At 45.4% G+C, this 25,971-nt stretch overlaps 1 protein-coding gene across 2 annotated transcripts in view; it reads right to left on the reverse strand.

Moving 5' to 3' along the window:
* Positions 1 to 9,803, reverse strand: part of KIF16B (kinesin family member 16B) — a 241,358-nt gene extending 231,555 nt beyond the window's left edge. For both annotated transcript variants that reach the window (XM_075267378.1, XM_075267376.1), the window contains exon 1: positions 9,322 to 9,803. In XM_075267378.1, coding sequence (XP_075123479.1) covers positions 9,322 to 9,368 — 47 coding nt within the window. In that variant the 5' untranslated portion in view covers positions 9,369 to 9,803. The remainder of the gene's footprint in view (positions 1 to 9,321) is intronic.
* Between the last annotated feature and the right edge of the window lie 16,168 nt (positions 9,804 to 25,971).

Below are 25,971 nucleotides of genomic sequence, written 5' to 3' on the forward strand. Positions count from 1 at the left end.
CCCATAGGATGCCCCACCCTTGACCATTCTGAGGCATACACCTTACCCATAAGACATGTGAACAGGGATAAAAAAAAAAAATCACATTATTTATCAAAATTTATTTGTAAAAATAAACCCAAATCAAGATCCAACCCCACGACAAGTCCTGTATTTTTCCATATTCATAAAATGAAGACTTGCTGCTGACCCCTGCTTTAAATATTAGGGTTACTAACCTAGATGTGATATTACACCAGGCAAAGTACCAAGTGAGCTCAGTGCCAGCCGTCTGTCATTAACCAGAGGCAAATACTAAGAACGCAATGTGATTAACATCCTGCGCCAAAGGCTGGCTTTAATATTTAACACAAGCTTCTCATTTGTGTATACCCATATAAGCCTGGAACTAAATATCCAGCAATCTAATAATACACTATTAATAATTGCAGAATATTATTAAAATAATCATTTTATTTTGAAGCTGAAGTTGGGAAATTTGTCCCTAGGACCCAGTTCACATCTGCGTTCGGGCTCCTCTCCACATTTCTCATACGGAAACCACACGGACCCCATTATAGTCTATGGGGGTCTGCGGGTTTCCTATGATAACCACTTTTTTATGTGGATTAGGTTTCCGTTCAGGGGTCCCCAAGAGGATTCTCCGAACGGAAGGCCATGCGCAGATGTGAACCAGGCCTAAGGGCTCGTTCACATCTGCGCCGGCACTCCGTACTTCAGGTTTCCGTTTCCTGCCTAAAACAGAGGCAGGATGCGGAAACCTGCAGGAGTCTCTCACCCATTCATTTGAATGGGTGAAAAAGCTGTCCGGCCGTGAGCGGCGGTGAACGTTTTAGGCTCTCCGCCGCGAAACCGGGTTTTATAATCCGGACACAGAGTCGGACATGCAGTACTCTGTGTCCGGATTAAAAAAAACGGTTTCGTGGCGGAGAGCCTAAAACGCTCACCGCCGCGCACGGCCGGACCCGGTCTATGGTTTCCGTCTTCTGGCATGCAGAAGACGGAAACCATAGAACGGAGACCCTGAACGCAGGTGTGAACCTAGCGTAACTCTCACTCCAATTCCACAACCCTGTTTTCAGCAAAGGACCGCTTTGTAAACTTATCTTGGGTGGAAACAATAGAATCAAAAAACTGACAACCCTCTATTCCACTAAGAATATTGGTGGTGTCAGTTGTCATGTGCCAGTAGTGGAGCTTGTGACGACCGATGCCACTGCCGACAATCCATGGCCACTATTACGTATCCACAGGATATGCCAGAAACGCCCAACAGATGCTGGGCCTTACTGGGCAAGAGCTCTCGGCTTTTTTCGGAACCCCCCCCCCCCTTTTTTGAGACAGGTGTAGATTAGAAGTGGGACCCGCATCGATCAGACAGTGATACCCCATTAAGCTTACCACTTCTTTAAGGGGTTGCAAGTCTGATAGACACATTATTAATCCCAGGAATGACAATTACTAATACGTGACAAAGGAAATTCCGATTTCCGTATGTAAATCGGACAAGCTGAGCGTTGAATAATGAGATGTAAGAAAAACATGCTGCCTTTATTCAGCACCATATCAGTCCACAGTTTATGTATGGTATCACAGCTCTGCTTCATTCATTACAATGGAGCTCAGCTGCAATACCAGACACAACCCGTGGACAGGGATGGCACTGTTTTTAGATGAAAGGAAGTATGTAGGGTTGAGCCGATCTTGAGATTTCAAGATCGATTTTAAAATCTGATTTCCGATCATTTTCCAGCCGATCTCGTTCCCGATCGTGAAATTTGCTCGATCGCCGATCGGAATCCGATCTTTTCCGATCCCGATCCTCAACCCTAGTCAATGCTTTTCTATGGGAAAAGTCACTTTTGGGGTTGAGCCGATCTTGAGATAACCTCCGATCTTGATCCCACTGGAAAAGATCGGGTCGGAATTCCGATCTCGATCGTGAAATTTATTCGATCTCCAATCGGAATCTGATCTTTTCCGATCCCTCAACCCTAGAAGTATGCCTTTCTAATCCTTGACAACCCCTTTAAGACGCAAGGATTACCCAACCGAATCTCTTGGCCATGTCATGTTCATGTTCCATGTCTGCCCCATTTTCATGACCCGATTTACCCAATGAGGTGAAAGGATCTCTGAAAAAAACAAGGATCTGGAAAACATGTAGCCAAGAATAAGCACTAAGACTAAATGGAATGCCATCGTAAGATCTGACAAACAACTATACTGCTTGTTGATGGTTTCCAAGTAGCATCGCTCATAAACTAATAGGTGACATCTCTCTGCCGTTTACGAAATGGCGACTGAAACTTGAGATCTGAGCTGTAGTTGCGCCAGCTTCTGGTGTAAATAAGAGTAATACTGTCGGGCCATTGGAGGACCCCACCCCTCCTGCAATGACCTGACAACGTTTCCCAAAGTTCATTCCTTTGCAGCTTAGCCCCATTCAGTAGAAGAGGGCTGCGCACCATTAGGTCATCTATTCCACCACATAGAGGAAAAAAAAAAATTATGAAAGAATATACTGTCTCCGAGATAAAAATCGCATAAAAGTCTAGCAGAGTGATACAATTACCAGATAAACTCCCTCTATTCAGCTGCCTACAAGGATATGAATTTCAGATTTCTTATGCACAATGCTGACAGAATCTAAAATAGCTCAACTATTACCAGACAGCCTCGTAATAAAGAGACTCTACATCCCGAGACACGGACAATCCAACAGTGCAAGCTGATCCCCTGAAATGTCGCTGTGACTTTAAATGAGAGATCTGGAAGGAATTAAATATTAGATTAAAAAAATGCAGAAATCGCAAGTTCCACGTAAATTCTGGGCCGCCCGATGACTAGGCAGTTAGCATTGCTGCTTTGTAGAACTGAGACCCTGGGTCTGAATCCGACGAAGGGTAGCATTTGCAGGGAGTTGTATGTTCTCCTTGTGTTTGTACTGGGGATGGGGGTACTTCAATACCCCAATGGCCTTAAAGGGGTTGTCCCATCACAAGGATCCTATCTATACGGCTAGTTTATGTGGCTTTAAGACTTTTCCTAAATGCATTGCTTTATCAAAACTGCTTTATTTGGCCGCCATCTTAATTTATTCACTTCATTGTTTACACTCCGTTTCTATGGCCCTTGGGATTATCTGTTCATTTGTCAAGTGATGTAGCTGCCTGCTCTCAGGGGGGGGGGGGGGGAGTTGCTGGGAGGGGCTCTGAGCGGTTTGTGTCTTTTAAGTAGCAGAGCTTCTCAGAGAGCTCTGGGGTTTCTGAGCTCTTATCAGTCGGTTTAATTGAATTTGGCTGATAAGGGCTGAGCTAGGAAGTCCGTTACCTCTGTATGTAATGCAAACTGACTCAAATCCAGCTCTGCTACATCAGCTTCACACTGTGGTAATTCATTTACAACCAATCCCGTGCAAGTGAAACCCCGCCCACCAATGTCCCGAGAAAAGGAGGAAGTGAAGAGAGCACAACAGCCTGCAGGTTAGTGAACAAGAGTCATGGGAATACCCCTTTAAGACTACTGACAGCATAAATCATCAGTATGTGATCTGTCAAGGTGTGACACCTGAAGCCCACAAAAATCATATGTTCCGGGAGTCTCCATATACTGGAAGCTGCGAGTGGATGAGTGACGCATGCAGCATTGTTCCTATACATGTAACAGAAGCGGCACAGTAGCGCAGACCACTATATACTCGTGGGACTATTAAAGGACTATCTTATCTTATCTTAAATATCCATGGTTCCGGTGAGTTGAAGCTGTTTGTTATTGTATCAGCGCTGCACGCAACGCCTGGCCATTAGCAGCTTCCGGCACCCGGAGACTGTAAGAGCATTTGATTTGTGCAGGGTTCGGGTGTCAAACCCTGGCAGATCCCATACTGTGGATAGGTCATCAGTAAGTAAATTTGACCCAGGGTCCCTTTAAGTAGTTTTCCATGAAAATGATCCTAATACGTTTAAGATGTGGAAATCAGATTTTGATCATTATTGGAGACAGGGAGTGAAGAGAATGGTGACGATTGTAGAGAGCACTATATATGTTGGCACCATATAAGAAAGAGGAAAGAAATAAAATAAGAGCTAAAAGCAGAAATTCTTGTTTAATTCTATTGAATTCTATTAAAAGAAACATAAGGCAGATATGACAGACAAAATGGCCCTAAAATGGTGTGCCAATTGGCTACTAAGAGCTTTGAAAGAATACTTCGGCCTCATAGTAGGACTCCATTTAGCACAGCACTTACCCCATTCTCCTCCAACCTCTTAGGACAGGGGAAGTGATAGGCTATCCTGTATGCAGTTATATACAGCGGCCGGTCAATCACTCTTGCAGGGTCAGGGCTGGGACTCGGCTCATGAATACAGCTAGACTCATACAATGTGGCCAGTCAAAGGTGTAACCTGAAGCTCTTGGGCCCCCAATGCAAAAATCTCTAATGTGACCCCTACCTTCACTGTAGCATTTAGCATACAAGGGTGTTTTATAAGGCAGAGGGACTTTTGGGGTCCAGTGCCTGGTAGCCCAGTAAAGCCCCAATCACTACGCCTCTGAGACCAACGTATTCTTTCAGCGTTGCTTGTAGCACAATGGCATATATAGCATCTGTAGGGGTCCCAAATCTAACATTGATATTCTACCCCAGGGGTAGGGAACGTACGGCTCTCCAGCTGTTGCAAAACTACAACTCCCAGCATGCATTCTTGCTCTGCTGTTCTTGGAGCTCCCATGGATGTGAATGGAGCATGATGGGAGTTGTAGTTTCACAGCAGCTGGAGAGCCAAAGGTTCCCTACCCCTGGCTACCTTAAAGGCTGGTCTTACACGACCGTAGTTTAAGACCGCAAATGGTCCGCAATTGTGGGTTTTAAATTGCGGACCCACTGTTTTCTATGCGGCCATAGCCGTGGTCAGGACAGTATACCGCATGTCCGTAATGGCCGTGTTTTTACAGCACGGACTGTCCCATACCAGTCTATGGGCGCGTGCAGTTATGTGGATATACACGAACATACATCAGTGTATATCCGCAATTGCGGATGTCAACGTGTGTTTTGTGGTGTGTTGTTTTTTGCGGATCCGCATAATACGGATACACATGGAACGTTGCGGATGCACTCTGCGGTTGGGCACGGACGTCTACGGAATGAGTTTTTAGAGGGAAATTTGTTGCGGATCCGAAAATTGCGGACCGCAAAAACCACTACGGTCGTGTAAGACCAGCCTTAGGATAGACCATCGATAATAGAGGCAAGACAACCCCTTTAACCAGTGCAGGGAATGCACTGGAAAGTTATATTATTCCATTTAACCCCTTTAAATAAGCTTTCGCATGAGAGCATACGGCTGTAAGAGAAAAAAGGAGACCCAATATTAGAGAGAGAAGAGAGCAACTGAAAACAGCAGTGTATAAGGGTGTATTCAGACACAGCATACGCGGTACAGGCAATGCTAGGATTACATTACAGGCTGGACAGCCCCAGACAAACATTTCATTGTACAGAAATGGGGCGGACATGGCATTTAACCCTGAAGATCTCCAGACATCTTCTGTACAATGTAACGCTGTATGCTATCGATGGGTATAGAAGATATTCTGCCTTGTCACTTGGCAGGGCTCTTCCTCGGCTGGTGACGTCCCGGCAGCTGGGACACATCCCTGTCGTCTCACCATGTAGGTGTCTGTATCGTGGTAATGGGGGCCAGTCACTACCATGTGTAATAGCTTTACACGGTCACTGACTTACAGGAATTAGCCGTAACTCAATAAAGACATTCCTCTAACGTATTATGGGTAAACCTATTAGTAATTATGGCTATTCTGGGCCTAGGGCTATGTACACACTCATCAGAGGGAAATCTGTCTATTTTAACCATTACATGACCACTGCATGGAGTTTAATGGAGCTGATCTGTACTTGGTTGGTATGGGCAACAAAGCCCATCGGGGGACAAGAACACTATAGTAAAGAGAAAGGAGGAGGCCAGGGGTCAGGGGTCAGTCCTCAGCACGTGACCCAGGGTCCGAAACAGCTTGAACAAATGTCTGGAAGTAGTCCGTCATCTTAAAGTCCCTGAACAACCCCTTTAACATTTCACTATGGGGGATTTACTACTAATTTGTCGTTTTGCGCCTCCCACGTCACCGTGAGGAAAGCCAATGTGGTGTGGGAGTCGCAATACGTTGAATATCATTCAGACGAGTTTACGTTAGATTCACATCTGCATTCAAGTCTCCGTTCCGCCGGTCCGCTAAGTGCGAACCTTGCGTATTATACAGCTAGGAACCCTATAGTTCGTTTTCCGAACAATATCAATAGGTTTATTAAAACACATCTATTTCTAGCATTAAAAAATAGAAAAAGGACTTTGGACAAAAATAGGGATTGTCCCTCCTGAAGAGGGACACTTTGGAGGGAGCACTTATTCCCTTAGGGCTAGTTCACACGTGAAAACCGCCTAGCTTATTTGTGCGAGGTTAAAAACCGCGGGGAGTTTTTTCGACGCGGTTTTTTGCATTCTGCGCGGTTTATGACGCGGTTTTCGCTAGCGGTTTTCGCTAGGGTTTTTTTTCCCTATATGTGCTATAGAAACCACGGGCGAAAACCGCGCGGTTTTTTGCAAAAAAACACGCGGTTTTGTGTGCAAAAAAAACGCGCGGTTTTCGCCTCCCATTCACTTCTATGGATTTCTTCAGGCGTTTTCCGCCTGAAGAAAGGTCATGTCGCTTCTTTTTTCCGCTAGCAGCGATAAACCGCTAGGAGGAAAAAAAAAAGCTAGCGGTCTACATAGACCACTATTGTAAAGGGGCAGTTTTTGAAGCGAAATCCGCTGTCAAAAAACTCCCCTTTATCGGGGCCACACGGTGGCTCAGTGGTTAGCACTGCAGCCTTGCAGCGCTGGAGTCCTGGTGTTCAAATCCCGCCAAGGGCAGAAAACCATCTGCAAGGAGTTTGTATGTTCTCCCCGTGTTTGCATGGTTTTCCATCCCATATTCCAAAGACATACTGATAGGGAAAAAATTTACATTGTGAGCTCTATGTGGGGCTCACAATCTACATTTAAAAAAAAAAAGAAAAAAAAGAAAAAAAAACTCCCCTTTGCCCACGTGTGAACTAGCCCTTAGGCTGAGGCCCCACGTAGCGTTTTACAGTCCCGGCAAAGTGGAAGGGACTCTAGTGAATCCCATATATACAATGGAGAAAAATACACGCGGCGGAAAAGTTGCGGTTTTGGAAATTGCAGCATGTCAATTATACAGAAACACCGGCGGTTTCCTTATAGATATAAATGAAGCAGAAAGTCCGCAGAGAAAACTCAGCAGGAAAAGCCGTAATGCGTTAGCGCCGCGGTTTTCCCCACGGCACTTTTTCGCCTCTAGCCTTACAGTTTCTGCAGGAGCCGTGAAGATGGGGATATCAATAAGCACACAGCTTTTCGGATTTTTATTGGGTTTTCTCAATAATATAAAGAATTAAAAATTTCACATAATAAAGATTTTCTCTACCCGTCTAAGTGGTGACATCTTTTGTCTTTATCAATTGCTATTGGATACGACCATGAATGTAGGAACTTTCTATGGTCTGGGACTTCTCAGAATCCCAGCTATGATTTCCTTACTGTGGCCGGGTTTTCTCCTTCATGTAGTTATAACCTGACCACAGTAAGGAAACCACGGCTGAGTTTCTGACAAGGCTCAGACCACAGAAGGTTCCTATTTAATATACGCAAAAATGTTTGACTTTCAATTGTTAGTGTTGCAATGGGGCGGTAACATTGCATCAATGACAGCACAGAGACCCCGCCCCAGAGATACCACAGTGTTACCGCCCACTTGGCTAGTATACTTTAATTTGCAGTAAGGGCTTACATCTTTTGAATGGATTCGGATAAACAAAACACCAAAATACTGAGGGTGACAGCTCCTATCAGATGAGGTATGCTCAGACCTGGTGATAGGTCCTCCTTAAAGGGGTTCTCCTACTAACAACAGTTGTTCCTTATCCACAGGATAGGGGATAAGTGTCCGATTGAAGGGGTCCCTTGCGTGTAGATAGCGGTAGTGCACGTCACCAGTGTTTCATTCATTTCAGTGAGAAACCGGGCACTAAAACTTCATTCTTAGGCCTGCGTTGGTATTCCGTCCGGGGGAATCCGCATGAGGACCCCCCCAATGGAATACCGAACGCAACTGCAAGCGGTGTGCCAGTGAAAGCACACAGACCCCATAGACTATAGTGGGGTCCGTGTGCTTGCTGCCAGATCTCCCCAGGGATCATGCGGACAGGAAAGTAGTTCACAATCTACTTTCCTGCCCACATAATTCGTGTGGGCAGCGTGTGGCAAGCACACGGACCCTATTATAGTCTTTGGGATCCATGTGCTTTTACTGCACAGCGCTTGCAATTGCGTTTAGTAATTTAGGGAAGGGGGGACGGAATACCAACGCAGATGTGAAGCAAGCATTACATGGGACTTGGGGGCATGCTGTGCTCAGGATTGCTAGTGGTCCCCACTGTCAGACCCTCAGCTGGCAGACCTAAGTGGGAACACCGCCTTAAACACAGCTGATTTTCTGTTGAATTCTAAAACGCATTTTAATGGTCACCATTTACAGAAGTATACGTTGTGTAGACAAATTTTTTTTTTTTAATTCTGGACAACTTCTTCAGAGGGTTTCTCCGGCCCCAACATTTTTTTATTTTTTTTTTTTTTATACAGATTACCTGTCAACATTACAGACCCTCAGTATCTGATGATGGGAGTCTGACAAACAAACCCTGTACCGTTCAGTTGATATGGTTGGCTCTGGACAATGGAAGCTTCTTCTGCGTATGGCAGGGAAGGCCAAACCATCAACTTAGATATTTGGCTACAATTCGCACAAAACTTCTATAATGCAGGTTGCATGTGACTAGTAAGCTGTGTGCGACATGTCTGCAATCCGGCCGTTTTGTGTGGGTTTTTTTGTCTTACAGCTCTAATAAAAGTCACAAAACGAGTCGTCGTGTAGATCCAGCCTTGAGCGAATTCAACCAGTGCGGAGTACAGACAGTACAATCAATAAGGTTCACACAAAGGCGAGTACTACCTAAGATCCATGAAAAAGTAGGTTTAGCCGGATCCATGGACTGATAGTCAATGGATCCGTATAAAATACAGAGAATAATCCTGACCCAGAACCCGCACGGTGGTGTGAATACAGCCTAAAGGAGTGACAATATTTTGTACGATAACACATAACATATAGACCAGGCACATATGGTAATATTACGCTTTCCAATACGTTACAGATTTATCCTAGGCGACTTCTTACCTGCGATTCATGGGACGCACTCGCACTGCCACCTTGACGGACGCCATGTTTCATGCCTGTGATGTGCCGGGCTCACTGATGAGCACCAAAATCTGAAGCAAAGTTCAGGACAGGAGTGAGGAGTCACCTGCGAGCGAGTCAGGGTGACTGAGCATCTAGCAGAAGATGATGAAGAGGAAGAAGAGGGACTTCCTGAGTCCTGGACTACTTCTCAGCAGCCACTACTATTGCTGCCTGCCACTGATGGGCAGAGTGGGCACACTACTACTCATGTGCAGCCCCTACACTTGTGTCTGCAGCCCTGTTGCATGCTTCACTCTTGCCACATTGTTTTGTTTTTACAGGCTACAGCCATAAACACAGCCCCAGCTGCCGGACTGCAGACGCACAGTCTAAATTTGGGCTAGCCAGCTGTCAATCAGGGCTTGTTACCTAGAAGGAAGGGAAGAGCGTGGGACAGCAGCAAAGGGGCGGCGACTCCTCCCCCAACACCTCACTCCCGTGACGTCACGCCACAGCTTAGGAGTGATTCGTCACGTGACTCGGGTCGCAATGCTTTCTGGGACGGGTAGTTTTTTCTTCGTTAATAAACGTGAGATTCCAATCAGCCCTGGACTACAAGTTCCAGCACTCTGTCAGTGGTGACGGGCGGAGAGGGTTAATAGTCATGTGTGCTGGAGAAGCTTTGGCTAGGCTTAGGTGTGAGGCTGATGGGGTTCACTGGGAAGTGTATAAGACTGAAGCAAATAGTCATGTGTGTGGTACACTTCATGGCCCACAGTCACCTCAGCCGCCCTGCTAGGGGGGAGGAGACGTATCTGGTGGTGGATATATGGGAAATATATATTAGTATTATATAACAATGACTAACACAAAACAAGTGGGAAAAGCTGTGCATACATATGGAATACATATGGAAATTCTGGACAAAAAAGTTGTAATCTCTGTAAGACTGTGTTCACACCCTGAAATTCATTTGAATAATGTGGAGCAAGTCCTACAATCAGGGTTTTTCTCTGCTTATTTTTCGGGCAGAAACCCGGCGGACCCCATTATAGTCTATGGCGTCAGTGTGTATCTGCTTTTTCAGCAGATTACGTTTTCGTTCTTTGGGTCTGTACAATGGAAACCCGAACAAAGCTATGAGCCGAGTGTGAGGGCCCCTTCACACAGAGTTTACGCTCCGTGTATTCTGTACATTTTACACGTGTAAAAATACACGTGTAAAATGTAGTTAGCCATTGAGTTCAATGGCATGTTCGTATAAAAAGACGTGCGTTATACGAACATGCCATTGAACTCAATGGCTTACTACATTTTACACGTGTATTTTTAGACGTGTAAAATGTACAGAATACACCGAGCGCATACATAATACACGGGCGTAAACTCCGTGTGAAGGGGCCCTAAGACTGCGCTCTATCCATCAATAGAACATACCAATATTTTACATTTGTCTATGAGGCGGGGGCATGTACAATAAAAAGTTGTTTGCCCCTCCCATTCTTATTGACCATAGTATATGAGATCCAAAAACACTGGACTCCAAATACAGGGCAAGTACATGCAGGAAAACAGATAAGATACATATGATCCCATCTTGTTTATCTCATGTATTTATGGACAGACATTGGCTAGCAACAGGAAGTGAATTGCAAATTAGGGCAGGTTCACACCTACGCCCTGGTCTCTGCTTTCAGGTTTCCGTCTTTTGCTGAGAGAAACTGTACAGGAGACGGAAACCCGGCAGTCAATTTTCAAAGCACCATGGAATTAATGGTGCTATATAAATAAACAATAATAATAATAAAACCCATTCACTTGAATGGGTTGCAAAGTGTCCGCCCATGAGCGTCTTCTGCCTCTCTGCAAGTCGGACATGCAGGACTTTGTATCCAATTTAAAAAAAAAAAAAAAACGGTTTCGCTGCGGAGATGCAGAAGACGCACATGGGCAGTCACTTTGCAAACCCATAACAAGTGAATGGGTTTGAAAACTGACTGACGCTAGGTTCACACCTGCGTTCTACTCTCCGTTCTGTGCTTTCCGTCTTCTGCATGCCAGAAGACGGAAAGCACAGACCGGGTCCGGCCATAAGCGGCGGTGAGCGTTTTATGCTCTCCGCCACGAAACCGGATTTTTTAATCCGGACACAGAGTACTGCATGTCCGACTCTGTGTCCGGATTAAAAAACCCGGTTTTGCGGCGGAGAGAGCAAAACGCTCACCGCCGCTCACGGCCGGACAGCTTTCTCACCCATTCAAATGAATGGGTTTGAAAGAGTCCTGCAGGTTTCCGTATCCTGCCTCTGTTTTATGCAGGAAACGGAAACTTGCAGAACGGAGAGGACAACGCAGATGTGAACGAGCCCTGACGGGTTTCTGTCTCCTGTCCAGTTTCTCTTGGCAGAAGACGGAAACTGGCAAGCGGAGACCGGGCACAGGTGTGAACCCGCTCTTACCTAGAAGAGAGACACTTAGTGGCAGGAACTTTAGCGTTGTTTTTCAAGCAGAAAGCAGCCATATTTTTAATTATATTCTGGGGAAAGTTAGCTCGGGAGAAGCAGTGGTGAGGACCCAAACAGTCAAGACGGACACAAAACGTGCAGAAAACTGGTTTATTTAGTAAAAAACAAACAGGAAAATAAATAAATCTTGACTTCAGGCACAAAATGAGCAAAACAAAATACAGTCTTCAGGCAAAACCAAAATAAAAACCTGCTCATCTGAGTGACTAACTAGACAGTAGGTTAACCTAACTACATGTGTGGCTTACTTCCAGCCACATGAACAAAACAAGCGCAATATAGACTCAACGGACTCAGGGTTACAGGACAAAACCGTACACCTCCTTTCACCTCATGGAACTACAGGATCTGCAGTGTTTTTCTGGCCCAGTAATGAGCCCAGGATCTACACCTGGGCTGAGGCCTACTCCAGATCCGCCCTAGACCACACATATGTCAGAAACCTGGGGCTGATGTATCTGGACTCTAGCACTCTGCCTGTCACCTTCTCAAAATATTTTAATCCAGAATCACACGCTCTATGAAATTAGACTAAATTGTCTAAAAAGTTAATGACTATTTAAAGGAGTTTAGAAGTTATTCCCTGTCAATAGGATAGAGGAAAAACTTCATGATTGGTAGGGATCTGACAATTTTGATCCCATGAACAGGAGTCTGACTGTACTGTACTGCTAGAGAAGCCTAATCTTTGTTTGTTTGCTTGTTTTTTTATGGCCTATCATTAGGAATAGCCATCAATATCTGTTCAGTGCTGGTGGGTGAACCCTATAAACATCAGCTGCTTGATATTGCTACTAGTCTTAATATCATGCCTCCCAACTTTCAAACAACTGAAAGAAGGATAGAATGTGCTAAGCGTGCCATGGCAGATTTACATATTGTAAGGGTAAGGCCCCAAGTTGCAGAAACGCAGCATTTTTTTTATTGCAGATTTTTTTGAACCAAAGTCAGAAGTGTTTTGAAAAGGAATAGAAATTATGAAGGAAATGCTTAGAAGTTTCCTTTTTTTGGTACGTCCATTCCTGACTTTGGCTTGCTGAAATCACCCCAGACACACATGCCTCCTTGCTGGGCTTCAAACTTTGTCGTGCGGACTGGACGCTGGAGTGCGGTAAGCGCAAGGGAGGAGGGCTTGCAATATTTTTTTATTTTTTTTTAAATTTGTGAATGAGAGATGGTGTAATCCAGGACATATTGTAGTTAAGAAACAATCGTGTGAAAGGGAAATTGAACTACTAGCCATGAGCACGAGACCTTATTACCTGCCAAGGGAACTATCACATGTTATCGTGCTAGCTGCATATGTCCCCCCCTCTGCTAAAGCTGACGCTGCCTGTGAAGTCCTCCATGCTGTTGTAAGCGAGCTGCAATCATCTCACCCCCATGCCCTCCTCCTGGTGTCTGGAGACTTCAACCATGCCTCTCCAGCATCCACTCTACCAGGTTTCACACAGTATGTAACCTGCCACATAAGAGACAACAAAATGCTGGACTTGCTCTTTGCTAATGTAAGGGATACATATAACTCATCTGCCCTACCACCCCTAGGCAGATCAGACCACAACCTGGTACATCTGTGACCCACTTACACTCCACTGGTGAGCAGAGAACCAGAGGTTACCCGTAGAGTGAAAATTTGGTCAGTGGAAAGTGTCGAGACTCTGAGGGACTGTTTTAATATAACATTATGGGAAGTGTTTCAAGACTCATTTCCAGGTGACATTAAGGGACTCACACACTGCATAACAGACTACATTAATTTCTGTGTGGACTGCACGTTATCAACTAGAAAGGTGAGGTGTTTCTCCAATAACAAACCATGGATTAACTCTGAGATTAAAGCCCTTCTCAAGCAGAAAAAGAGAATCTTTAGGTCTGGGGACAAAAATGGCCTGGGGGAGGTGCAGAAACAGCTAAGACAACTGATCAGAGAGGGGAAAGCCAACTACAGGCGGAAGATGGAACTACAGATGGGGGAAGGTAGAGCCTCAAAGGTGTGGGATAGCCTGAAGGTGATATCCGGATATAAACAACAAACAAAAGGCAGATCACCAGATAGGTGACAGGAAGTGGCTTAACAAGCTTAATCTATTCTTCAATAGATTTGACTCCAAACCAACTCTCCCTTCACCAGCATGCCAGTCAACCCCCCTCTCCTCACACACCAAGACCCAACCCCCACCGACTGGCAGTAAATTGCAATCTGCTATCTGATCATCAAGGAGTTTCAAGTGTGTAGGGAAATCAAGAGGATTAAAGCAGACAAGGCCGGAGGACCCGATGGTTTAAGCGCAAGGGTTCATAAAATGTGCGGTGACCAGCTGTGTGGTATTATTACGCACATGTACAATATGAGTCTGAAACTGGGAGTGGTACCTCAACTGTGGAAAACATCTTGTGTGGTACCAGTCCCAAAGAAACTGAACCCGATGGGCTACAATGACTACCGACCTGTAGCACGGACATCCCACCTGATGAAGGTCCTAGAGAGACTGGTCCTGACACACCCATGCTCCCTAGTGTGCTCCGCTCTGGACCCCCTTCAGTTTGCCTATCGGCCGGGCATTGGGGTAGATGACGCCATCATCCACCTTCTTCATAGAGCTCTCTCTCACCAGGAGAAACCAGGGAACACTGTGAAAATAATGTTCTTTGACTTCTCCAGTGCGTTCAACACCATTCAGCCAAGGCTACTGAGGGAGATGCTGAACCTTGGTGGAGTGGACCATCACCTGTCCAACTGGATCCTAGACTACCTGACAACCCGCCCTCAGTATGTGAGAGCCCAGGACTGTGTGTCTGACACTGTGATCTGTAGTACGGGGGCACCACAAGGGACAGTTCTTGCCCCATTTCTCTTCACACTGTACACTGCTGACTTTAGGCACAACTCATCCAGCTGTTACTTACAGAAGTACTCCGATGACTCTGCTATAGTCGGCCTTATCACTGATGGTGACAATAGGGAATACAGAGACTTAAACCAGGATTTTGTTGAATGGTGCCAGCTGAACCACCTCAGGATTAATGCTGGGAAGACCAAGGAGATGATGGTGGACTTTAGTAAACGGAGAAGTGCTCCAACCCCAGTGGAGATCCAAGGGACATGCATTGAGATAGTCAAGACCTATAAGTACCTGGGTGTGCTCCTCAATAATAATCTAGACTGAGCTGATCACCTGGAGGCGCTGCACAGAAAGGGTCACAGCAGACTCTACCTGCTCAGGAGGCTGAGGGGCTTTGGAATCCAGGGGCCACTTCTTAGGGCCTTTTTCAACTCTGTGCTTGTTTCAGCCATCTTTTTCGGTATGGCCTGCTGGGGGAGCAGTATATCAACCAGGGACAGAAATAGACTTGACAGGCTGATCAGGAGGGCCAGCTCTGTCCTGGGGAGCCCCTAGGACCCAGTACAGGTGGTGGGTGACAGAAGGATACTGTCCGTGGTGAGCTCCATGCTGGAGAACAAATCCCACCCCATGTATGAGACCTTGATGGCACTTGGCAGCTCTGTAAGTGACCGTCTGCTTCACCCCAAGTGTGAGAAGGAGCTATCGCAGGTCCTTCCTTCCAACTGCGACCAGGCTGTATAATCTACATCAGACCAAACGAAGATCACTCCGCACAGAGAACTAAATGAATATGACTATGAAGTCTTCCTTCTTTCTTTCTTCTCTTCCTAAGTTGCTACGGACTCCTAATATATCTTCTCTTCTCAGCATATGTGTGTCTACTTCCATAAGATATTACTGTGTATTATCCTGTATCTGTATTACTTTGGTGCTGTAACATACTGAAATTTCCCCACTGTGGGACTATTAAAGGATTATCTTATGTTATCTTAAAATCTGCAACAAAAAACAGTGTGTTTCCACAATGTGGGGCCTAAGGCCCTATAAATATTTCTCTCCTTGTGTTTCGTGCAGAAACCACACGGACCCTTTTATAATCTGTCGGGTCTGCAGGTTTCCTTAAGTAACCGCACATAGATTTCCATTTGGGGGGTCCCCGAGCAGACTCCTTAAACGGAAACCCAAATGCAGATGTGAACTGGGCCTGAGATTCACCACCTAACCCACTGGACAGTTGGGAGGTACAGAGAACTAATATAGCACAAGTTAGTCCATCCAACAAGTAAAACGTCTACATTGAAGCTGAATGCGCAACAGAGGAAAAAACACCCCCTATTTTCAGGATCGGTGGAAGTCTCTGGGGTCAAGCCCCCAGAAATCAGGTATTTATTATCTATCCACAAGGTGGCATAACCCCTTTAACTTGCCACTGATAGCAGGGCCCAAAGTAAACCACCTGACTTTTTTAGATTTTCTTTTTTTTAATGCTTTACAAACCCATAAACTTTTCAGAGCCAAAGAAGCCTCTGATGTCTCTACCAAGGATTTTGTGTATCGTATCTAATCTCCAGTTCCCATAGGAGCCCCCCAGGCTGTTTTATCTCCATACTTTAGCTCTAGCACTAGTGTTACCCGTTGTTATACTACCACAGCAGCTTTGTGAGCAGTCTGATCCATTGCTATGTGATTCACAAGATTAATGCCGTGTTATTTCCTTGGTGAAAACACTGCTAAAAGCATCTCATAAAAACCCCTTCTGCACTCCGCGCTAGGATGTGCTTTTCCCCCCTGATTTTCGATTCCTTTTCAATAACATCCTGCCCTTCTCCTCAATATTAAATAGGTAGGAAAATAGCTTTATACCTGCAGCTTTGGCCTCTTCATGTTTCATCCCGCAAGATTTTATAACAAATGGTTTTATCTTAATGTAAAGTGTATTTTGTTCTTTTCAATAGGCCGGGAATACGATGACTTTCTTACTTATAGAATAGACCATTCATTCTGCGGAGGAGCCGAAGCAGAGGTCATTTCAAGCTTTTTTTTTATTAAAAAGTATATTAAATCCATAGTAAATGAAAAATGTTAATAAATCCAATGGGATATTATTTAAAGTGACCCAAGCACGTGGATTTTTTTATGTATCCGTCTGTTGTGGCATTCATTTTCTGCGTTAATTCATTATTAAAATGGAAATGATGCTTTTTGGAGGAAGAGATTTATATAGATGGTATAGGTATAACCAACCCAAAAACTGATTTTATATTCACACGAGCAATTCCCCATTGCCATTAAAAAAGAAATAGCTTTGTTACTATGCTCCTCAATGCTTTAGCAGGGGAGTATAATGGGAACAGCGGCCCATAAAAATACCTTTAAGAAGAAGTGCGTGAGTAGCATAGTGTAATGGAGTCACACAATGTCGAACACCTAACAGTGCCCTCATTCACTCAGTGTGTCCCGCACATTGGCTACTTCCAGTTATTAATGCACTAGTCTTCCTTATTGTATTGTATGAAACACATCACGGGATAGATTTCAGTTTCGCCTTTGTTTACCTATAAATCTGCACAATGGATCCTATTTAACTCCGCTCATAACTACTCCTTCACTTAAAGGGCTTATCCAAAGGAAAAGTTAAAACAGACTAAGACTGAGTTTCAGGGGTTTTCCAGGTTAAATGGAAAACCCAGGGGTGTTATAAAATAAAAAAAGAATACTCACCTACCCAGGGGCATAACTCGAGGGTGTGCAGTCGCACCGGGGCCCAGGAGCCTTAGGGGGCCCATATGCACTGGCATCAGTACTGAGATTGCAGCTTCCATCTGGCCCATAAGCCAAGGAGGATGAAATAGGGGGCCCCGGACACAAGATTGCACCAGGGCCCACAAGACTTTAGTTACGCCACTGTACCTACCTTCTGTTCACACAGCAAGTCCCCCTTTTCCTCTGGTGCAAGGGCTGGTTTGAACCTCTGAGGGTTCTCTCACAGGATCACTGTGGCCAATCACTGACCTCAGTGGTCACATGGGTGTTACCAGTGACGTCACCTTTCATACATCACCGGTAGCCCCATGCAATTGCAAATTATAATATAGACGGTTTGGACAGCTGAACCAAAAGCTTCTAAGGGACCATAGTTGGCTTTTTTTTTAGATTTTAGGAAGAAGGTGAAAAAAAAACAAAAAACATACCTTTCCCCGGTGCTCCAGTGCAGCACAGTCCAGCTACTCCGGTGCTTTATTCCGGCAGTGGTCCCCACTGCACATGACCACTGCGGCCAATAAGTGGCTCCAGCGAAGGACACAGGACGTCACTACTGCATATCTGTGTATTGCCGCCTGATAGAGATGAGAGATGTATACAGGGTCTGCTCAAGGATCTTAATTAGAGATGAGCGAACACTAAAATGTTCGGGGTTTGAAAAATCGTTTTGAACAGCCGCACATTGTTCGACTGTTTGAACGGGTTTCGAACCCCATTATAGTCTATGGGGGGAAATGCTCGTTTCAGGGGTACGCAAAATTCAATAAAATTCTACTTACCAAGTCCATGAATGAGGGTCGGGCTGGATTCTTCTCCCTGTTCTCTTCTCCCTGTTCTCCATCTACACCCTTGGCCTGGGCCAACTCATAGAATCTCATGGCTTTCAGTACCACTGCTATGCCGATGACACCCAAATCTACATCTCTGGACCAGACATTACCTCCCTGCTGGCCAGAGTTCCAGATTGTTTAGCGGCCGTAGCCTCCTTCCTCTCCTCCCGCTTTCTCAAACTCAACATGGAGAAAACAGAGTTTATCATCTTCAGCCCATCCTGTATGGCCCCTCCACCTGACCCATCTATCAAAGTTAATGGAACCACAATTACCCCTGTTCCACAGGCCCGATGCCTTGGGGTAACCCTGGACTCTGACCTATCCTTCAAGCCACATATTCAAGCCCTCAACACCTCCTGCCGCCTCCAGCTCAAGAACATCCACCGAATTCGCCCCTTCCTCACCCAGGAAACTACCAAGATGCTTGTCCAGGCCCTCATAATCTCCCGCCTAGACTACTGCAACACCCTTCTCCATGGACTCCCAGCAAACACCCTCGCCCCCCTCCAGTCCACCTTAAACTGCGCTGCTCGCTTAATCCACCTCACCCCCCGATCTTCATCGGCTGCTCCCCTCTGCCAGTCCCTCCACTGGCTACCTATAGCCCAGCGAATTGAGTTCAAGCTACTAACACTAACATACAAAGCCATCCACAACCTGTGCCCTCCATATATCTCCAACCTAATCTCCCGCTACCTGCCCACACGTAACCTCAGATCCTCCAATGATCTCCTACTCCGCTCTGCTCTCATCCGCTCCTCACACAACCGTCTCCAAGATTTCTCCCGTGCATCCCCCATACTCTGGAACTCCTTACCACGACACATAAGACTGACCCCCACAATCACAGGCTTCAAGAAGGCCCTGAAGACTCACCTATTCAGGAAGGCCTACAACCTCCAATAACACTATCACCGCACCCCCATCTGTACAGTCTCCCCCTCTCCTTCTGTCTCTACCCCCCTTCCCTCATAGATTGTAAGCCCTCGCGGGCAGGGCCCTCTACCCCACTGTGCCAGTCGGTCATTGTTAGCATTATATCTACCTGTATATTCTGTGTATTGTATGTAACCCCCAAATGTAAAGCACCATGGAATTAATGGTGCTATATAAATAAATAATAATAATAATCCCCGCGTCCTCTTCCGGCCTTGAATTCACTCTGCTAGGCATCGGGCCTAGGCAGAGCCGACTGCGCATGCCCGCACTACAAGTGGACATGCGCAGTCAGCTCTGCCCAGGCCCGATGCCTGGCAGAGTGAATTCAGAGCCGGAAGAGGAAGCGGGGACGCTGCGCAGGGAGAAAACTTCTAAAGGTAGGAGAAGAACCAGCGATCGAATACTACTCGCTCATCTCTAATCTTAATCTTTTCCTGCTGGTGGCATTTTTCGACTTTTCATTTTTGACTCTCACCTTCCAAACTCCATAACTTTTTTATTTTTCCGTTCACTGACCCATATGAGGGCTTCATGTTTGCGGGAGAATTTGGCCTTCATAATAGTATCATTTATTATTATGTACAATGTACTGTGAAGCTGGAAATAATTTAGAATGGGGTGGAAATAGAGAAAAAGTGCCGTTTGTGCCAACATGACATGTCTCCTGTATTCTATATTTCGGTACGATTCCAGGGATACCAAATTCATGTAGTATTATTTACATTTTAACCCCTTAAGAAAAATCCAAAACTTTGCAAAAAAGAATTTGTATTGCAAAATACTGACATTTATATGACAGGCTGCATAGTGAATACAGAGGAGAGGCCCTGCGGCTATGAGTGACTACCATATTTAAATACTGGACATCTACCATACTATTATGGTGGATGTTCGGGAAGGAGTTGAAGTTCAAAGATCCTTAAAGGGGTTGTCCCATCACAAGGATCCTATCTATACTGCTTGTTAATGTGGATGTAAGACTTTTCCTAAATACATTGCTTCAGCAAAACTGCTTTGTTTGTCCACTATCTTACGTTATTCAATTCATTGTTGACACAGCCCTTGACTTATCTGCTCAAAAGTCAAGTGATGTATCTGCCTGCTCTCAGGGGGGAGGGAGGAGGGGCTAAGTGCAGGGAGCGAGCCTGTGTTTCTAGCTATTCCTGTGTCTGCACCACATGACCTAGCTTCCTGCTATCAGATAGGGGAGAGGAGCTGCTTTCATTCCTGAACTCGTCTTCTGTCCTCCCAGTTATCAGGCTAGCTAATTCAATTGTGTTCATTATGGCAGAGACAGGCTGTCTCTGTATGTAACACAGAATGGAGTTGCTCCTGCCTGTACTTCATAGTCCAATATTGTGCATATAGTGTTTAAGGACCTTTGATGACATCACAGGCCCTTCAGCCGCCCCATAGCATTACGCTATGTGGTGGGCGGAGCTACACACTAATTTGGGGGCGGAGCTAAACGACAGGTTGCATGTGAAACCCCACCCACCAAATGATGCAAGAAACCAGGAAGAAAGAAGATTTTACAGCAGTGAAGACTGGTGAGTATGCGACGTGGGAATACCCCTTTAAATAATGGACATCTACCATACTGTTATGGTGGATGTTCAGGAAGGCGTTAAAGTTCAAAGATCCTTAAGTCTAGACTGGACTTCAGAGAGAAGGTAGAGAATGGGTAAAGTAGTAGTAGTACTAATACTTTTATCCAGTGTAAATAGCCACGATACAATACCACTTCTATTATCCTACAGGCATAGGCCTGGGTAGAGCATGAATTCCAGTTTTTTGGTGCAAATTACATCAGAATACTTGTGCATTTGTATTAGTTTATCTGCCTCAACGTGCACCATTTTGGCTGACGCTATATTCAGATCAGCATTTTCTTTTCAGCACATCTGGTCCATTGGAGGAGAAACAGACAAAAACAGATCATTGAAAAGATGGACGGTGCCTGAGGAACCCCATCAACTAATAGGGTCTGGTGACTATCCACCATGGATCCATTTCTGTATCTGAAATTGCCAGATATGAAAAAGTAGGGCTAATTTCTGACGGATCTTTATCAGACGGACATCCTATTCAGGTGTGAACGTAGCCTGATTTACTAAGATAGACATAAGTAAACCAGAGTACGTACAGGCGTACACTTGAGCAATATACAGTTCACACAGTATACACATGAAGTAATCATATGTATTATAAGATTAAGGAGCTGCGCTTAGCTTTAGAGCTAGTACAACACACTTATTGAATATTCAAGGTCTGCCTGACAAGTAGATGAATAGATTATTTTATGAAGAGAATGAATTTCATTACTAAGATTATCCTCATATCATTCAATGATCCGACTGTTGATCCAAATGATATTGCAATTAGATCAGGATAGTGTTATTGAAAAGTATTTACTGTTCATCAGAGCAGTCATCCAAGAAAAAAGGTTCACCCGTCACCTCTTACCATTCCACGTGAGGTAATAGTCATGTCCAAATACCCTCATAGACAAAAAATAACTACCATTGTTGGAGTTGTTGGAATCGAACAAAACATGTACGTGTACCATGTATGACTGTAATGATGATATATGTAAGTGATCACAATATTAGAGAGAAAGGGTAAGTTCATTGGGGAAACTTTACAAATGAAAGGGGGCTCTAGTACCCTCTTGGACCGCCACTAGACTGGATACAAGATAAGATACGGTTGGGTATGGAGGTAAACAAGTACTGTATGGTATTCTGCAACACATTTTCCCACAGATGTTGCAGCTTAGCCTATAGATCCTGTGTACTCATAGGTTGCCAAAGCCGGTATACCAGCTAGTCCCAAAAATACCTAATAAATCTAGTGACCAACTGGTGTCCAAGGATGTGTTTCAGTCTGCCAGAGACATTCCTGGAAAAACTTTTCAAGTATGTGGGTGAGCATTATCCTGCTGAAAAAAAGCTAAGCAAAATGAAAAGTTGGAAGCCCTGCCATGATAGCCAATACAAGTGACCGCAGGATGTCCTGCACACATCGCTGAGGTGTTAGTGTGCCCCATACCACTACTAGAGGTGTCGTATGTGATAGTTTCCCAGATCATCACAACAGCGGTGGGAGTGAAACTCTTACCATGAAGCCCCCATATTGGAACCTAACAGATGTTATATCTGAAATAGTAACAGGGTTTGTCACTATGGTTCCGGTTCATAGCAAAGTCCGTAGCACGTATGGTTCCAAACTTCTCATTCACGACACCATTGCAAATGAAGGAGACAATGACAGACTGTCAATTGCAGGGCACAGAGCCCATTCTCCGTTTGTGCATGTCCTTATATAACCATTACTCCCAACACCTCCTAACAGCTATGTCAGAACAGCTCAGCTGGCAGGCAATTCAATGCTTTTGAGTGTATTATAGAGGAATGCCTGATGTTTGGGCATGATGTTCAGGGAGCTTCCCATAGAGGACAGCATACAGAGGCAGTGTTTCCCTATTTACATCCTGGGAAACATATTTGCATATTCTTCCCATAATCTCTCACAGTGGAGCGAAAAGGGCTTTATAAGACTCAACACACCTACATGGTGGTCACTCTTTAAGGAGTGACAATATCCCCATAATCTGGTCTAGAAGCCTCTCACCTCTACCTAGTCAGTTCTCCCTTGACTGTGCTGATGAGATCCAATCAGATCGAAATGGCGCCGTCCACAGTTGGGATGATACTGACTTGGCAAAACCCTGCATCATTGCAATAAAGGCTTGTTGGAAAGTTGGGCATAATGTTCAGGGAGCTTCCCATAGAGGGCAGCATACAGAGGCAGTGTTTCCCTATTTACATCCTGGGAAACATATTTGCATACTCTTCCCATAATCCCCCACAGTCGAGCGAAAAGGGCTTTATAAGACTCAACACACCTACATGGTGGTCACTCTTTAAGGAGTGACAATATCCCCATAATCTGGTCTAGAAACCTCTACCTAGTCAGTTCTCCCTTGACTGTGCTGATGAGATCCAATCAGATCGAAACGGCGCCGTCCACAGTTGGGATGATACTGACTTGGCAAAACCCTGCATCATTGCAATAAAGGCTTGTTGGAAAGTTGGGCATAATGTTCAGGGAGCTTCCCATAGAGGGCAGCATACAGAGGCAGTGTTTCCCTATTTACATCCTGGGAAACATATTTGCATACTCTTCCCATAATCCCCCACAGTGGAGCGAAAAGGGCTTTATAATACTCCACACACCTACACGGTGGTCTCTCCCTAAGGAGTGACAATATCCCCATAAAGAGGAATGCCTAGCATTCAGTGATCCCACACCAAGAGGTACACTATCCAATAGTAGCCTCTGAGAGCCTACTTGCTATGATTGACTAGGCCAGGCAGTATACATGTCAATTGTGTCAGAGGGAGAGGGAAGAATAGAGGACTAAGTGCTGGAAAGCATAGCTTTTTGTGCTGTGAGAGCAATTATAATGCCCCTGTTGCACCAAACAGCTCATTATTTTAATTGAATCATAGACATGCCCATATATATTATTACAAATCCATGTAGGGGTCTGTGAGGCAAGGGAAAAACTCAAGACAGGTCCTATTCCTATCTATTACAGCCCAGGCTGAAATTAAATGAATAGGAACAGACTGCACATGGATACCTTCCATTTGCTGGGAGTGTTATTTTCCCATGGACTAGTTGATGCACACTTTGATGTATATATAGAATTTATAGACAGACTAAAAAACATAGACATCCAAATCCTCCTAGAGACATGGACCCGGGCAGAAGATGAATCCCTAACACCCATGGGCTACAAGGAATTCTCTGTCGCTGCCCGGAAAAGCAAGACTACCAAACTAGGCCGCCACTCAGGAGGCATACTAATATGGTTCAAGGAGGAGCTTAAAGAACATGTGAAAGCCATCAAACGCGGTGACAACCACATGTGGATAAAAATAAGCAACTCCATCCTCAACGGCCAACACGACATCTATCTCTGTGCAGTATACATCCCCCCATCTGAGTCCACCTACCACAACCCAGACATCTATGAGGTCCTACAAAGGGAATCTGCACAGTTCCAGTCCCAAGGCAGAGTGCTGATCTGCGGCGACCTAAACGCCAGGACTGGAACAGAGAAAGATTTCCTGTCCTCTGATGGAAACCTGCACATCCCGGTAGGCGAGGTCCACCACCTGGAGTCTGCACAGAGAAGAAGAAATAGCTATGACATAGTCGTCAACAAGAGCGGGAGACAGCTGCTGAACCTGTGCCGGAGTCTGGGACTGTACATAATGAACGGGCGTACCAGAGGGGACACTCAGGGACGCTTCACACTAAACTCCCATGTGGGCAACAGCGTGGTGGACTATGTCATCACAGACGCAGACCAGTCAGACATAGATGCTCTCATAGTCACCCCTGAGATACACCTGTCAGACCACAATCAGATCCTGCTGTACATGAGATCCACTGACAAGCCCCTCACACAGCAGCCCCACCAGATTGGTCTCTACAACCTGCCACCATTCTTCAAATGGGCCAGTCACCGGGCCACCGAACACACCAATGCGGCTAACCGACCCGAAATCAAGGAACTGCTCACAAACTTCTATATGAGTTCCTACCAGCCAGACCAACAAGGGGTCACCCGAGCAGTGAAGGACTTCAGTAACATCCTGTACACCACGGCAGAACTAGCAGGCCTGAAACAGACAAAACCCAAGAGACCGACTAATAAACAGTCTCACAAATGGTTTGACAGCGACTGCAAGGCTCTACGCCGTTCTCTAAGGGCAGCCTCCAAAAGGGAAACACAGAGACCCCAACAACAGAGAGTCGAAGGAAGCCTACAACAATCTATGCAAGCAATACAAGGGCACCCTCAGAGAGAAGAAACAGAGGTACCTCTCCCACAAAATAGAGCAACTAGAGGACTCCCTCCAGGACAGCTCATTCTGGGAGACCTGGCACCACATGGGCACAAAGCCCAAGAAAAACTCTCTCCACATCCAAAATGGCAATATCTGGCTCAACTACTTCAGAGGTCTCTACAAAAACATCCCAGAAGAAGAACTAACTACAGAACAGCAACAGATAATCACCAAACTGAGGGACATGGAGAAAGCCATCAAAGACTTCCAGAACCCTCTGGACTCGACAATCACCATAAAAGATATACAGGAAAGAATTGTCCTGCTGAAAGGCAAAAAGGCCAGTGGCCCTGACGGAATCCTACCAGAGATGATCAAATACAGCCCTCCAGCAATACACGCGGCACTGGCAAAGCTATTCACCCTCGTGCTCAATGCTGGACACTTCCCCGAAGACTGGAACAAAGGCCTCATAACCCCCATCTACAAGAATGGGGACCAATATGACCCCAACAACTACAGAGGGATCTGCGTCAGCAGCACGCTGGGGAAACTGTTCAACAGCATCATCAATAACAGAATCCTCACCTTCCTCACACAACACGGGGTCCTCAGCAAGAGCCAAGCAGGGTTCATGCCAAACCACCGCACCACAGACCATATCTGCACCCTGCACAGCCTCATCAAGACGCACGTCCACAACACCAGAAGAGGCAAGATATTCGCCTGCTTCGTAGACTTTAAGAAGGCGTTTGATTCAGTATGGCACCCAGGCCTACTCCTCAAACTCCTAGAGAGTGGAATAGGAGGAAGAACGTACGACGTCATCAAGAGCTCCTACACCGGAAACCAGTGCAGTGTGAAGGTGAATGGGA

The sequence above is a fragment of the Leptodactylus fuscus genome, chromosome 3, assembly GCF_031893055.1.
Source record: "Leptodactylus fuscus isolate aLepFus1 chromosome 3, aLepFus1.hap2, whole genome shotgun sequence".
NCBI classification, from domain to species: Eukaryota; Metazoa; Chordata; class Amphibia; order Anura; family Leptodactylidae; genus Leptodactylus; species Leptodactylus fuscus.